General features: G+C 33.6%; 1 protein-coding gene across 1 annotated transcript; it reads left to right on the forward strand.

Moving 5' to 3' along the window:
• Positions 1-238: 238 nt before the first annotated feature.
• Positions 239-10,974, forward strand: LOC130933888 (uncharacterized). Its single transcript, XM_057863494.1, has 28 exons — positions 239-617; positions 710-794; positions 1,045-1,120; positions 1,530-1,594; positions 1,675-1,719; positions 1,807-1,907; positions 2,000-2,141; positions 2,392-2,453; positions 2,559-2,632; positions 2,713-2,783; positions 3,989-4,076; positions 4,157-4,229; positions 4,343-4,438; positions 4,848-4,956; positions 5,174-5,267; positions 5,360-5,443; positions 5,526-5,682; positions 5,871-6,067; positions 7,077-7,121; positions 7,223-7,251; positions 7,360-7,481; positions 7,573-7,620; positions 7,856-7,980; positions 8,082-8,371; positions 8,996-9,896; positions 9,998-10,069; positions 10,329-10,430; positions 10,512-10,974. The coding sequence occupies exons 1-28, from the start codon at positions 239-241 to the stop codon at positions 10,554-10,556; spliced, it is 3,777 nt and encodes a 1,258-aa protein (XP_057719477.1). The 3' UTR covers positions 10,557-10,974.
• Positions 10,975-14,306: the final 3,332 nt, after the last annotated feature.

A 14,306-nucleotide genomic window follows, 5' to 3' on the forward strand; every position in this document is an offset into this window, starting at 1 on the left:
TGGATACGTGTGCAGTTTTCATTGCATCACATGAAATATCTATAAATCTGTACAGAGTTAGCTATGTACCGTATAATTCACCCTCTTAAATATGTAACTTTTATGGTGTATATTTCCACTTTACCGCCTCGTGAAAATCACAAGGCTGGCTTTCCCGCCTAAACAGCCACTCACCAGGGAATGAGAGTCCACAGAAACTCAATACTACCATTTTGATTTTTGAACTTGGAAGTGTATGATGTCGTGCAAAGCGGAAGTAAAGGAGAAAATGAACTCTGCAGCAAAACCTAACAGGAGCAATGGCAATCATCTCCCGAAGAATGTGTACCACATCGGAGGCCTGCAGGTGGAGTTTCCGTACCAACCGTACGGGTCCCAGTTTGCATTCATGGGGAGAGTGATCTCCACCCTCGACCGAGCTCAGAGGGAAGGCCACTGCCACGCCTTGCTCGAGTCTCCAACTGGCACCGGCAAGTCCCTCTCCCTCCTCTGTTCCTCTCTCGCCTGGCAGCACCGTTACAAATCCCAACCCAAGCCCCCTCCGCCTTCCGAGCCACTTGCCGATCCTCTCGTCCACGGCGGCGGCTTTCTTCCCGAGGATGATGCCGTTTCTTCTCGTAACCATCTTATTCTTTCCTTTATTTAATTTATTTCATTTCATTTGGTTTTGCACTCTTGTTTTTCCTCAACAAGTTTCTCCTCAATTCAGCATCCGATAATCCGGAGCTCGCAGAACCCGAACCAGCCAAAAAAAATCAGAAGAAAAAGGCCGCTCCTACTATATATTATGCCTCGTATGTTTTGATACCTTTCAGCTCTCATTTGTGCGGATGATTTATCTCAATTAAATTCAAAACAGTTACCAGTGAAAAAAATAAGTGTTTTTATCTCAATTAAATATGTAGGAGGTGATCTACACTAATATTTTAGAACTAAGGTATCTGTTTTACAATCAATAGATACATTGTTCCAGAGTTTTGCCCTTGCCCTTTTTTCTGAGAGCATTGGCATGGTTGCTTAACTACGGCATTTGTCTTTCTTAAGGAGAACTCACTCACAAATCTCTCAAGTCATTCGTGAACTGCGGAAAACTACATACAGGGTGCCGATGGCTGTATTGGTAGGTTTAACGCATTGCTTTTGTATAGTTATTAGTTACATTTTCTTTTTTAATCTTAACTCCTCATTTGGTTCCTTATAAACCGTGGGTTCTCATGAGTAATTACATTTTGGCATTTATTTTTCAATACTTAAGGAAACTGATGCAAGATTTCATTTGGTGGCTTTTTGAAGAAAGACATTATCTTGCAATAGCTTTTCCTGAAGTACTTATTTTCCCTGCCATGAATTTAAAATATGTTGTTTTCAACTTCTGTTTACTAAGTGATATCTTATTTTGTTGGTAAAACATTACTAATATATATGCTATGCTAAGTAATGTTAATGCAAGAACATATGTTACATTTAGCATCAAGATGGTAAAGTGACATGGATTTGGCTAAGTGTTTTTCCCTTTCTTCATTTGGCAGGCATCACGGAAACATTACTGCACGAATAAAAATATACTTGGCAAAGAGAACATCAATGAAGAATGGTTGTTTTCATCCCTAAAATTTTAGTTGTTTGAATTTATTTCTGACTTTCCTACTGACACACTTCATTAAATGCTTTCAGTAAACTACTTCTGAAAGACCAGGAGATAGGGTGTCCAGAATTCAAGTAAGTATATGCTTGTCCGCACTTTGCTTCATTCTATTTTTTAAACCTCTTGAAGTAACATATATAAGAAACGTACAATCTAAGCAGAAATGCACATAAAGTCAAAGGACATCCCTCTCTTCAGAAAGGAGGATGTAATGAGGTGCATGACATAGAAGATCTTATAAAAGTTGGACATTCAGTGAAAGGTTCAGCTTATTGTTCTACTCTTATCTATTTATTTATTATTAAGCTTCTGCTAAGCTTTTCAAATGCAAGCCTTAGTTGTCTCCACTGTCAGGTTGCTCCTATTATGCTGCACGTAATATGTCAGATGATGCGCAGCTGGTATTTTGTCCTTATAGCTACATCATTAATCCTGTCATTCGGGGAGCAATGGACTTAGATATTAAAGGAGCTATACTGATTCTTGATGAAGCTCAGTAAGCCATTTGTGATTTGCCTCATTGTCTATTTGTGGAGTTTGCAATACAGTTCCTGGAGTCCTATTAAACTGAGCTGTCTTTATTTTCCAGACTGTAATCACTATTATATGGATTCAAGATGTCTTTTTATGCCTTCATTTGTATGTTTGCGAATCTAGAGATGAAGGTTCTATTTTTTTACTGTTGTTGGTAGTAGTTTATGTTTTTTGTCTCTAAATATCTGGCATTCCATGTTTGCACTCTGCAGCAATATAGAGGACATCACTCGAGATGCTGGCAGCGTGGATATTCAAGAGGATGATTTTGATAGTATGTTGTGAATGTTACAGTTTTTTTTTTTTTGAATTTCCTTATTTTTTATTTTATCCTAATAATGAGGCATCAATGCTAATTTATTGGTCATACTTTTGGCAGAACTGCAAATGGAGCTGCAGCAACTATGTTCTGTAAATGCTGCAATATACCAACCACTATATGAAATGGCACAGGTAATTTGGTTGGATGACCGATTTGAAATTTTTAAGTATATCCTTAGTAATGGTATAATAAAGTGTATTACCTTGTGTAGGGTCTTACTAGTTGGATAGAACGGAAGAAAAATAACCTAGACAAGCGTGATTTTCAGCACTATGTGTCATGGTGAGTTCAGGGTTTTCAAATCTATACGCTTCTGTTAATTATGATTCTTAATGCCTTTGTGCGTTTTATTTATTAATTCTTAAACTCTGTTAAGAGTCCTAAGCATTTTAGAATTGGGCGTAATGATGTAGATTAAGTGTAATAATGTTTGAGAAGCTATCAATGCAGCTTTTTTGAAAGAAGTGTGTTTGGTTTATTTGGTTGACAGAATTATAATCCAAGCAGAAATGTCTTAAGTTCTTTTGAAGATTTTCAGAAGCTAGTTTTTGGACAGATTTGATTTACAATTAGAAGTGACAGTACATGGCATGCTTCTCCACCCAATCAATTTACCAGCCTACTCCCACATGAACATATAATTTTTTTCATATCCATTTCAGTTATTTACCAGATAAAAGTGGTTATCTTTTTCTGAAAGGTTTGAACAAAAAGGACTTTTCTTAAATTACAATTTTGTTAGAGTATCCAAATATAACACATAATTGATTCTACAAATATGCGTTTAGGGTGCGTTTCTCTTTGCTTTTCCGAAAAGTAGTTTTACAACTTGATTTTTTTTATATACTTGAAAAAAGCCGAAAATTAATTTTACTTGGAACCTGTTTTGTGTATTGTTTCAGTTTTCCCAAAAAGTTGAAAACTGATTTTTTTTGTTTTGGGGGGGGGGGGGGTTTGGCGTGGGGAGTTATTTTATTAAATTTAGACAAATTATAAGCCCAATTTTAAGTAAAAAAAATGGTGATTTTATTTCATTTTTGGTGTCAAAATAAGTTGAAACAAGTGCGCATTTAATCTCACACGAAGTTGGAAAATTAGATAGAATCAAATTAACAACCTAAGCTATTGCTGTTAGAAAAATTTATTTGTTGTATTCTTCCAAATATTTTGATTTTTGCTCCCTCTTAGATAGTGTTGCATGTTATATCATTTGTTGAGTTTAGTAGGATCACTTGGTTCCCCCCTTTTTTTGTCCCAGGTAATCTGTGTGGAAACTAGCTATGAATTCATTTGAATTCCTTTTGACATTTTACATTTACTATCTGAGAATTGAATGGCTGATTTAAGCTCCAAATACTTGTGGTTTGTCTGTTGCAAGGGAATTGATATTCTGCTTAGTGCCTGTACATCCTTTAGAACGTTCTCATAAAATGAAAGTCAACATGAGAATTATATCTGTGATTTAACATATTCATTTGTATGAGTAGTTGGACTGGTGATAAGGCATCGAGAGAACTTGAAGAAGCAAATATCTCAAAACAGTGCTTCCCAATCTTACTAGAATGTGCTACTAAGGTATCTCATTTGTATGCCAATCTATGTATTATTATTCTGTTGTGACACTTGTAATTTATTAACTTTATTGTTTGTTCAAGGCAATCAGAATTGCTACGGACTTGGAGACAGATAAGCCACATTTAAGTGGCATGTCAGTGATAACATTGGAAGGTATGGGATTGTGGCATTTAAAATATTTCTGGTAACATATTCAGTTACTGATCAAAGAATATTTGGTATTGTCAATGACCTTTTGTTTTGTTTGGTAATCAATCTTATTTCAGGTTTATTCTCATCACTAACTTATTTCTTCTCAAGAAACGGATCTCACATGTTGGATTACCAGCTTGCTCTGCAGCGATGTGTTAGAAAAGATGCTGGTAAGTAGTTGCACTCCAAGCAATCAATAATAAGTTGCAAAACTCCAATTCACAATGCTTTTATCCTCATGTAAGTGACTGGTAGATGGTTTGGGAATCTATTGGTTTATAAATAAATTTTCTGGGGTATATAATTTAAAATAAAATATAGAATCCTAATTGAGAAATTGGAAACATTATATGGAATTTGAAAAAGATCTGTTTATAGTAAACCTTAAACCCTTTTAGCGTGTTATGACTAATGTAACCTTTTATTTTGATTGGGCAAACAATTAAGTGTTTAATCGACCAATTGCCCTATAAAAAGTTCCAATAGTGTGTATATTTTTGCCGTTTCTTTTGAAAGATTAATGCTGTAATTGGTAAAGTGCATTGTTATGACTTATCACCATTCATTGGTTTATGTCAGTAAGAGCTTTTGGAAACTGGACACACACTTTCAGCTTGTGGTGCTTGAATCCAGCTGTTGTGTTTAGAGATGTTGCTGATCTTTCTTTATCGATTATCTTGACTTCTGGGTAAGCATACTGCTTTGACACACAAGGGCAGGTTTTATACTTTGTGCAAGGGCAACATAATGTTAATTTAAACAACATTGCACCTTTGCTAAAATGAGGTGGACTGTGCTATTTGTGTTCTTAATTTATTAATTGATGCAACGCCCAAAATATGAGGGCTAAAGATTGCAAAGGTGTTGGTTCACTAATCACTATCTTCTTGATTTGGGTATTTTAGGACTCTATCGCCGATGAGTTCCTTTTCTTCTGAGCTTGGAGTTCAGTTTGAAACTAATCTTGAAGCCCCCCATGTAATTGACATTTGCACACAGGTTTCATCTGCTTCTACAATATATCCTTCAGGTTCATTAATCCTTTTAGTTCTGTAAGTGCAATTCAACAAGTTATAACATCTTGAATACAGGTGTGGCCTGCTGTAATCTCCACTGGTCCTGGTAATTACCCTTTGAATGCAAGTTATAAAACAGCAGATGGATATGCCTTTCAGGTATGCTTGATATACATATTTTCACTATTTGTAATTTTCTTGCTTCTCTAGTTACACCTTTTGACTGTAAGTAATGGTTTAGGATGCAGTTGGAAGATCTTTAGAAGAAATCTTCAACATTGTTCCAGGTGGATGTCTTGTGTTCTTCCCAAGTTATAAATTGATGGAGAAATTATGCAACCGTTGGACTGAAACAGGTCAATGGTCTCGACTAAATGCAAAAAAGCCCCTTTATGTTGGTGAGCTATCTATCTTCTTCCAAGTGCTTTCAGAATATGTTTTAGATCTGTTAGTTTTTGTTGATTCATTTTATTTTTCTCCACAACATTGAAGTTGAGATGATTTATATGTGAAGTTGATTTTCTTGTCTTTTGCCAATTATTTTGGTTGCTTGAATAATCTGTATTTTGTTGTACTTGACATGCAGAACCACGAGCTGGAGGCCAAGATGATTTTGAGACTACCTTAAAAGGGTATTATGACTCGATTCATCATGGGAAAAAGCCTGGTGCGCGAAGGAAAAGAAGGATTAAAGAAATTGATTCAAATCACTCCCATCCGGTTGATTCCCAAGAGGGTTTTGAGAAAGGAGGAGCTGCTTTACTTGGTGTTTGCCGTGGAAAGGTGCATTACAGTTTTACTCACCCAGTTATCGGTTATTTTGAATTGATATATTATCAGGCTAAAGTTATATAACGTCAATTATGTCCTTGTACTTTACAAGTATTATTGATATATCGGAATATGTAGGGCTTGTATGTGCATGTGCTTGCATATGAATATATTTTTCATTTCTTTACCCTTTTCATGAATGTCACACATAATAAGGTTTTAAAATTACTGTTAGCTAACTTATTTGTAAAAGAAGGTATACTTTTTGATAAGAAATAGAACAGCGGAAATGAAAGGATAGAAAATTAATAGCGAAAAATAGAACTAACAGAAAAAGGAATTTTCGAGTGTTTTTTTTTTTTTTTTGAATACAGGTTTATTAGAGGACTAGTAGGAAACTATCTTTTTATTTTCCGCTGTGTTTTTCATTCTTCGTCCTTCTTATTTTCTTTTCACTTTTGAATGCACCATTTATTTTACGTTGATTCAAGTCTTCAAGTTTTCAATAATGAAGGCATCAATTTTACTTTCTCATCACATGTAGATACTTATTTAAACGGGTAGCAGAGCATCTCTTCTTGTAGCAATGCTACCATCTTTCCCTTAAGCAGCTAGAACAAGCATGTTTTGCATTAGGCTCCTCAAACACGTCTTGAGTTGCTGTTTTCTTAGTCTCAACTCTCAAAGGTTACATGATTATTTAGAGTTGCACTTTGAAGTATTTATTTTACATTATTCTCTTTCGTTCTCATTTAAATTTGCTTTTTGATTTAAAACTTAAATTGATCATGTGGCTGTTTACTTTTGATATGATTAAGGTTAGTTCAGGAAATGGATATTAGTAGAAGCTTGTGATATGGACTATGAATTTATAATTGATAGTCCCAATCAGTTGCCTCATTTGAAATTTTCTTTTTATTGGAGTTAATGCCATTTCCTGTTACCTTTCACATATTTTTTTCTGCTAACAACCCCATTATATGATTATGTATTTTTACTGATAATTTTATCTTGCTTGCAGGTTTCTGAAGGAATTGATTTCTCTGATGATAATGCCAGAGTAGTTGTATCCTTATCTATACTTGTAAACTTACTATACTTTATTCTCTTTATTTTGGTCATCAGCATGAAAATAAGATATAAAATGTCTGTTCTTGACAATGTCAGATTATTGTTGGTATTCCATTTCCCAACATGTAAGAATATTTTCTTTTCTCTTCTATCCCCCCCCCCCTCCTCTCTCTTGAAGGAAGCAGCCTACTGGTTAATTTCTGATTGCCTAATTTATTGTCACTTCTTTGCAGAAATGATATTCAAGTTTCTCTAAAGAAAAAATATAATGATATGTACAAATCATCCAAAAATCTTCTCAGCGGAAGTGAGTGGTATTGTCACCAAGCATTCCGTGCTTTAAATCAAGCAGCAGGTAAATCATGGCTCTGGTTTTCCACATTGTAACCCAAGCCAAGTTAATCATTCTTTATTTTTCTTATACTGATTATGTTTACCTTCTGTAGGCCGTTGTATACGACATAAGCTTGACTATGGGGCAATAATCCTTTTGGGTAATTATGCTGAATTGCTGATCATATTATATCTCTTCTACTGTCTATCTTGTTTCAGAATTTAAGAACTGATTTAGTGAAGTCTTTATCAAGTTATTTGTTTCTTGTTTATCCTTCTTTTACTCTCTGTTTACACTATGGCCCTTGATCTATCTATACTGCCATGCCCATCTAAAAGTATAAGGTTTAGTTGTTGCTGTCGCCTTTTCCTATGTAACTGTTCTTCTGGTAATAGATGAACGTCTTCGTGAAGAAAGAAGTAGAGCATTCATTTCGAAGTGGCTAAGAAGAAACCTAAAGGTTTATGACAACTTCGAATTATCAATAGAAGGACTAAAATCATTCTTTGAGGATGCCAAGGTATAATGCTTGTGGCATAATATGAACTTATTATACCCTGCCCTGTTCGTATACTGGGCTTAGTGGAAAGAACTGTTAAATATACGGTGAACTTGCTGTAGGAATGGCATGCAATGAATACAGTGAATGTCAAACAGAATTTGAGCTTACATACTGATGGTGTCAATATCAAGAGTCAGAATAAGAGATTCACAAGAAAGAAAAATCAGAAACTTAACAAATCTTGCAATGGATTTGAGAAAGAAGGGTCAATTATTGAGGACCATGGCTCTTTTCCTGTACTAAGCTGTCAAGATCTTGTTGACAGTCAACCATCAGCTCAAGGGAATAGTAACAAATACAATTGTGAAGCCCATATAAACCCACAAATCTGTAATCCGACGGAGGAAAGGTACTTTTTCAGTTTTTCTTTGGGTGTTGCCACCTTTTATGCCATTAGTATGATTTGTTGCTAACTATTTAATAAGCCATATAATGAACATATCCAATTTGAGGAATTGTCAAATTGTGTTAAGTGGAATCTTTGTCCGGCCATAGCACCAATTTTGTTTACTTTGACCTCATTTGTTCAACTTCAAAAGATATGCGAGGGATATCAATTTTCTGTCAGCACAACTTCCAGTGCAGCCGTGCTGGCAACTATGCCTACTCTGTGATTGACTAGCCAATAACTACTGCTTTTTCATCATGTTAGTTGATCTTATAGCATATTGTTTATTTCATGTTCTCTGGAATTTGCTGATTTTGCCCTTGTGGTTGAGCACCTTTCAATGTTATCAGTTTGGGTGTGCAAACTCAGGGTATACAATTTTATAATAGAATATCAGTTTTGCCATATCTTCATCCCCTGATGCATGTGTATATAAGATTCATTTTTTTATCTGGTATAAAACTTGATAAAAAGGTCATTCCTTAACTCATCAAATACCATACTCGGAAGTTTAATGCAGCAGCAACTATGTTTACACCATTATACACTTCCAATGTCATTACTAGAAGTATATATTTCTTGCAGGTTCAATCGGGATTTATTTGTTGCATCCACGCTTGGAGAATGCTCCTCCATCAAGGAAACCCCTTGTATAGATGTTAACAGTGATCCAGGTAGCCCTGGTTTCTCTAAGGATGATAACTCTGTTTCCACCATAATTGAGGCCTCTGCTCAATTTTCAAATCACTTGTCAAGCGTATCAGTGTGTTTACCTGATGGAAGTAAAAATTCCTCAGGGCTTCACTCTTCAATAACTGTTACTCCTGAAAAGAATATAGCTAGAAATAATATTCCTGAAATGGAATCACCTGTGAATACAAGTGTTAATTCTCACTACCAGAAAAGGAGGAAGACCATGCTCTCACCATTTATCACAGAGGTAGAAAATTTAAATTATATTACACCTTGTGCCAACACTCTTATGACATACACAAAAAGCTCATTGGATGTTAGAGAGGAAGCTCATGGAATTGAACATGTTTGGGAGAGAAATTCGAAGTCAAATATTCCTGAGTTACCAACAAGTACTCTACCTAGTTCATGTTCGTTAACTTTCCCTTTACGGGATAGAAGGTTACAACTTTTTTGTTTACTCTGCAAAAACCCATTGGGCCGACCTGAAAACGATCTGTATCTCACGTGTTCCTTGATTTCCTCATCAAAAGTCCACTTAAGAACCCTTTTGAAACAGAGAACGAAAGCTTATGCTACTGAGACATCAAATAGTATACCCGTTATTCTAACCGATTCTTCATTTGTTGATCAACGTATCCGCACTGGCAGTGCACTGGAACAGGGTATTTGGTGTGTGGAAGATGGGTGTGTCTTCAGCTCTGTTCTCTGCCCCTTCTGCAGTGACCGCAACAATTTACTAGGAGTTCAGATCATTGCAACCAATTCATCAAATATTCAGTTACTTGAAAAGGTGCCCTCTTATAACCACTGCTTACAGGAACCCTTTTTACCCTTTCCTGCAATCCTAACTTGCTTACTATTACTGTTCTTTTAAATGCATTTCTTCCCCAGATACTGTTTTACTATGATTCTTTAGAGGTGAAGAGCTATGAGGAATCAGCGTCTGGTGTTTCCAAGGATGTGGTAAGATTGAATCATGTGGCCATTTTATCTTTTTCATAATATTCTTATTCTGAATGACAAAAGCAGATGGCCAAACAGTTTTCTATCATAATGCCAGAAACATTAGTTTATGGCTAGTTGAAAGATGTTGAACTTGAGCAGTTCATGACTGGAACAAAAAACAAACTTCTCAGAATACCGTCTTACTCGTATATGTTATTTCCACATTGATCAATTTTTGAGTCTAAGAAAGTTATTCTATGGTTTGCTGTTGCTACAGGATTTGAAGCCAGTTAATGTGAATGATCGAGGCATGAATGGAACTGCTGTCTTAAGTTCCATCGACAAGTATTCGTATGTTCCCCGGCCAAAGATTTCAGAAGTCAGTATTTAGGTTGCGTCGCAAGTATTTTTGTCAATAGCATTCATGTGTTAAGATTTGACTTTAATTGCAATGGTGCAGCAGCAGAAACTAAGGGGCTTGCCTTCTGAGGAAAACCAAAGTTGAAGCTAATAAGAATAAAAGACAAATCCCGGTGCAGTATTTGGAAACGATGTTTTGATTAAATTACAGAAACAAGCAGAAATTCTGGAACATCATTTGAAGATCTGCCACCCCACCAATATTGGTGAGTCCAAGACGGTTAGATGTCAACCTTAATTGTTAACCCAAATCAACTGAATGCCCTGTATTACTTCGGAGCTAGCTTTTGTCTTGTTTCTTTCGGGGAACACCGATCAAATAGCTAGTTACGCAATCTTATCATTATTTCACAGTAGTGCCCTGCCTTCCTCTGCCGCTGGAACTGTCGTCTGTCTGTTACCATTCAAATTGATTCAAATCTAATTTATGTTTCATGCAACAGATTAGATGGTTACAAAATTTTTGGACTATTAAGTGGTCCTAATAATAAAATTTAGAGAAATACTAGAGGATTAGTAAAATTTATTTTTACTCCGTAATGGAGTGTTAATATTTAAAAGTGTGGGCTAAACGTATGTTGTTGGATTAATAGACTAAAAAATTTGAGTTGATAGTTAAAAATGATAATAAAAATAAATTTTGTTAGTCCTCTAATATTTTTTTAAATATTTTTAAAATTTTTTTAATAATTATCAAAATAACACTTCTTTAATTTTATTTATTAATTTGTCTTTTATATATCATTTAATTTTAAAATCTACTCCCTAATTATAATTAATTATTTTATTATTTGTTATTTATTATTCATACATTTTATTTAATAATTCTATCATTAATAATTTAGAATTATAAAGAAATAGAACATTCATCAATGATGATTTTAATTCTAGCATATGTTCCATACAACGATTATGAGTTCAATGATTCGTTTTGTTTATCTTCTACTAGTATTTATTTTTTCATTTTTTTGTTTTATTCTATTAAAAATACTAAAAATAAGAAAAAAGTAAAAAAAATATAATATTGCAGAATTAGTAAGAAGAAGAATAATCTATATTTATTTAAGTAAATAAAATTGTAATACAGTATATAAATGTATAGAATTAAAGAAGATATTTTTGTACTTTTATAACAAAATTTTGGTGTTAAAAACTAATAAATGAATGTGTTATTGTTAAAAAATTTTAATGTTATTTTTTTTAATAAATTTTGCATAATTTAAAACTCTTCTTACCGATAGAAGGAGGAGGAGACGCATAAAAAAACACAAACGACCTGATTTCATGCGTATGTGGAGTGGATTTTGTTGATTTTGGGTTAATTTAATTGTTAAAAAGACCGAATATGTAGTGAAATTGTATTATATATTACATATCTATTAATAAAAATATATAACTGTGATTGTATTATCATTATTATTAATAAATTAATATTTTGTTATTCTATATATACTATTTACATATACTTCTATTCTTATAATTTCTTCTAATTTTCTTCAATTTTTTTTCAAATTCATAAAACTATTTTTTTTTCAAAAAATAGATCCAAATTAATTCAATTCTTTTTCAATTACTTGCAAAGTTCTACGGATATTTTTCACAATACATATCATCAATTATATAGTTTAACTATATTTTTTTTATATTAAATAATGTTGCAAATTAGTTTAAGCTCAAATTATATATTGTATATTATTATTATTTATAAAGTTTTTAATTTTTTTAATATTAATTATTTTATAATAGTGAATTTTTTTAATTTATAAATATTAATAATATTATTGTAAAAAATAATAAATATTTGATGTAAAGGTACTTTTATAATAAATGGACTATAAATAAAAATTGTAATGAGCTTTTCAATGGCAATGGTCTAAAATAGTTAACTATTGAGAGACTAAAGTAATTAATTAGAAAATAATTTACATATTAAAAAAAGTTAAAAAAAGTATTTATGCAATGATAGAGATTCAAATATAATTAGTTGTTTTTATATAAAATTAATAACTAAAAAGCATTAGATAAATAAACAAATTTAGTTAAATTATTATTAAATAAGTTTTAAATACTAACTTTATATAAAGATAAATTCACGTGAAATTTTCACCTTATGCAATAGCTAATATAAAACATTTGGCTGATTTATTTATACATATAATATTTATAATAAATATTTTAGATATTCGATTTAATTTACTGATTAGATTTAATTTTAAATTTTTAATCGTCCATTACAAAAATAAATGCTATAAACAACAGCTAACCAAATCAAAATACACTATACTTTTTAATTACAGAAAAAAATATATACTATATTTTTAAACGGGCCTGCTACACATACAAGCCTACAAGCAAACAAGTTGGCCCAGCCCAAACACGAATCACGCGCATGAAGAGAGATAAGATGGCGCGTCAAAATCACGCGCTCAACATTCGAACGGTTACGTATGGCAGACTCTTCCACTTCTTCCACTTCTTCCATTTCTCAAGGCACTTTCAAAATAACGAAACCTTCTCATTTTCGAGCGAAAATCAAGTTTCAAAATATAGAAATCGTAGTTCGAAAACTGCATCAAAACACCATCAACCTCTTTGTGAAGAATCTGAAGAAAAAACAAACCAAGAATACTCAACGTAAGTCCATTAAAATACTGTATATTTTACTTTTCTTCTACGTCGTTCTTCTAGGGTTTACTATTACTCTTGCTTCTTTGTTATACGTCGTTCTTCTAAGTTATACGTCGTTCTTCTAAGTTCTACGTCGTTCTACATTGTTATTCTAAGTTCTCCTGCTATTTTGTTGATTTTGGGGGTTTATTCCGTAGATTCGGGGGTGTAAACTGCTTAACCTTGTAATGTGGCTTTATATTGAAGCATGGTTGAATGATATCTGTCTGATATCTATATGGATGTATCTGAATAATATCTATGGGTGTATCTCACTGTAATCAATGGGTGTATCTTCTTTGACATCTTTGGGTGTATCTGAATAATATCTATGGGTGTATCTCACTGTTGTCAATGGATGTATCTTGCGAATATCTTTGGGTGTATCTGACTCATATATATGGGTGTATCTTACTGTTATCAATGAATGTATCTTATTGTTATCAATGGGTGTATCTGAGTCATATATATATGGGTGTATATTACTGATATCTTTGGGTGTATTTTTAGTTTCAGAGAAAATAGCAGCAAGAAACCAAACTAAAGACCTGAAATGTGCCACACATCTCCTGAATGATAAGTTCAGAAACATGACTGAGGAGAAGAAGGCGATTGTGAGGGATCTTGGATTTGGTGGGTTGATGCACATCCCACCACTGAGGGTGGATCACCAACTCTTAAGGGAGCTGGCAAACAACTTCAAACTTGGGGAGAACAAACTGAAGACAGGATATGGTTCTTTCCATATAACCCCAAAAAAAATAGGTGATGCGCTTGGCATCAATGCAACAGGTAATTAGCTCAAAATTATAGATGTATATTAGGTTGTTGCTTGGGTGTATATTAACCTGATGCTTGGGTGTATTTGAACCGACTTGGATGCTTTGTTGTCTTCCTTTTTGTAGGAGATCTATTTCCTGAGAAAGTTGACTATAAGAAACTTTCTGATGATGACAAAATAATTTATAGAAGATTCCAGGGTAAGACCCTCAAAAGTCTTACCGATGAAATGATGGACATCGGCGTTGGCAACGAAGAGGAACGCCTGATGTTCAAGAGGATATTCATCCTCTACATACAGATGGCGTTCCTTTTGCCAACGACGATAAACAAAATATCGCCCGTGCACCTGGTCCCAATTTTTAAGATGGACGACATAAAGGAGAGA

Source organism: Arachis stenosperma, chromosome 6 (genome assembly GCF_014773155.1).
Source record: "Arachis stenosperma cultivar V10309 chromosome 6, arast.V10309.gnm1.PFL2, whole genome shotgun sequence".
Lineage (NCBI taxonomy): Eukaryota > Viridiplantae > Streptophyta > Magnoliopsida > Fabales > Fabaceae > Arachis > Arachis stenosperma.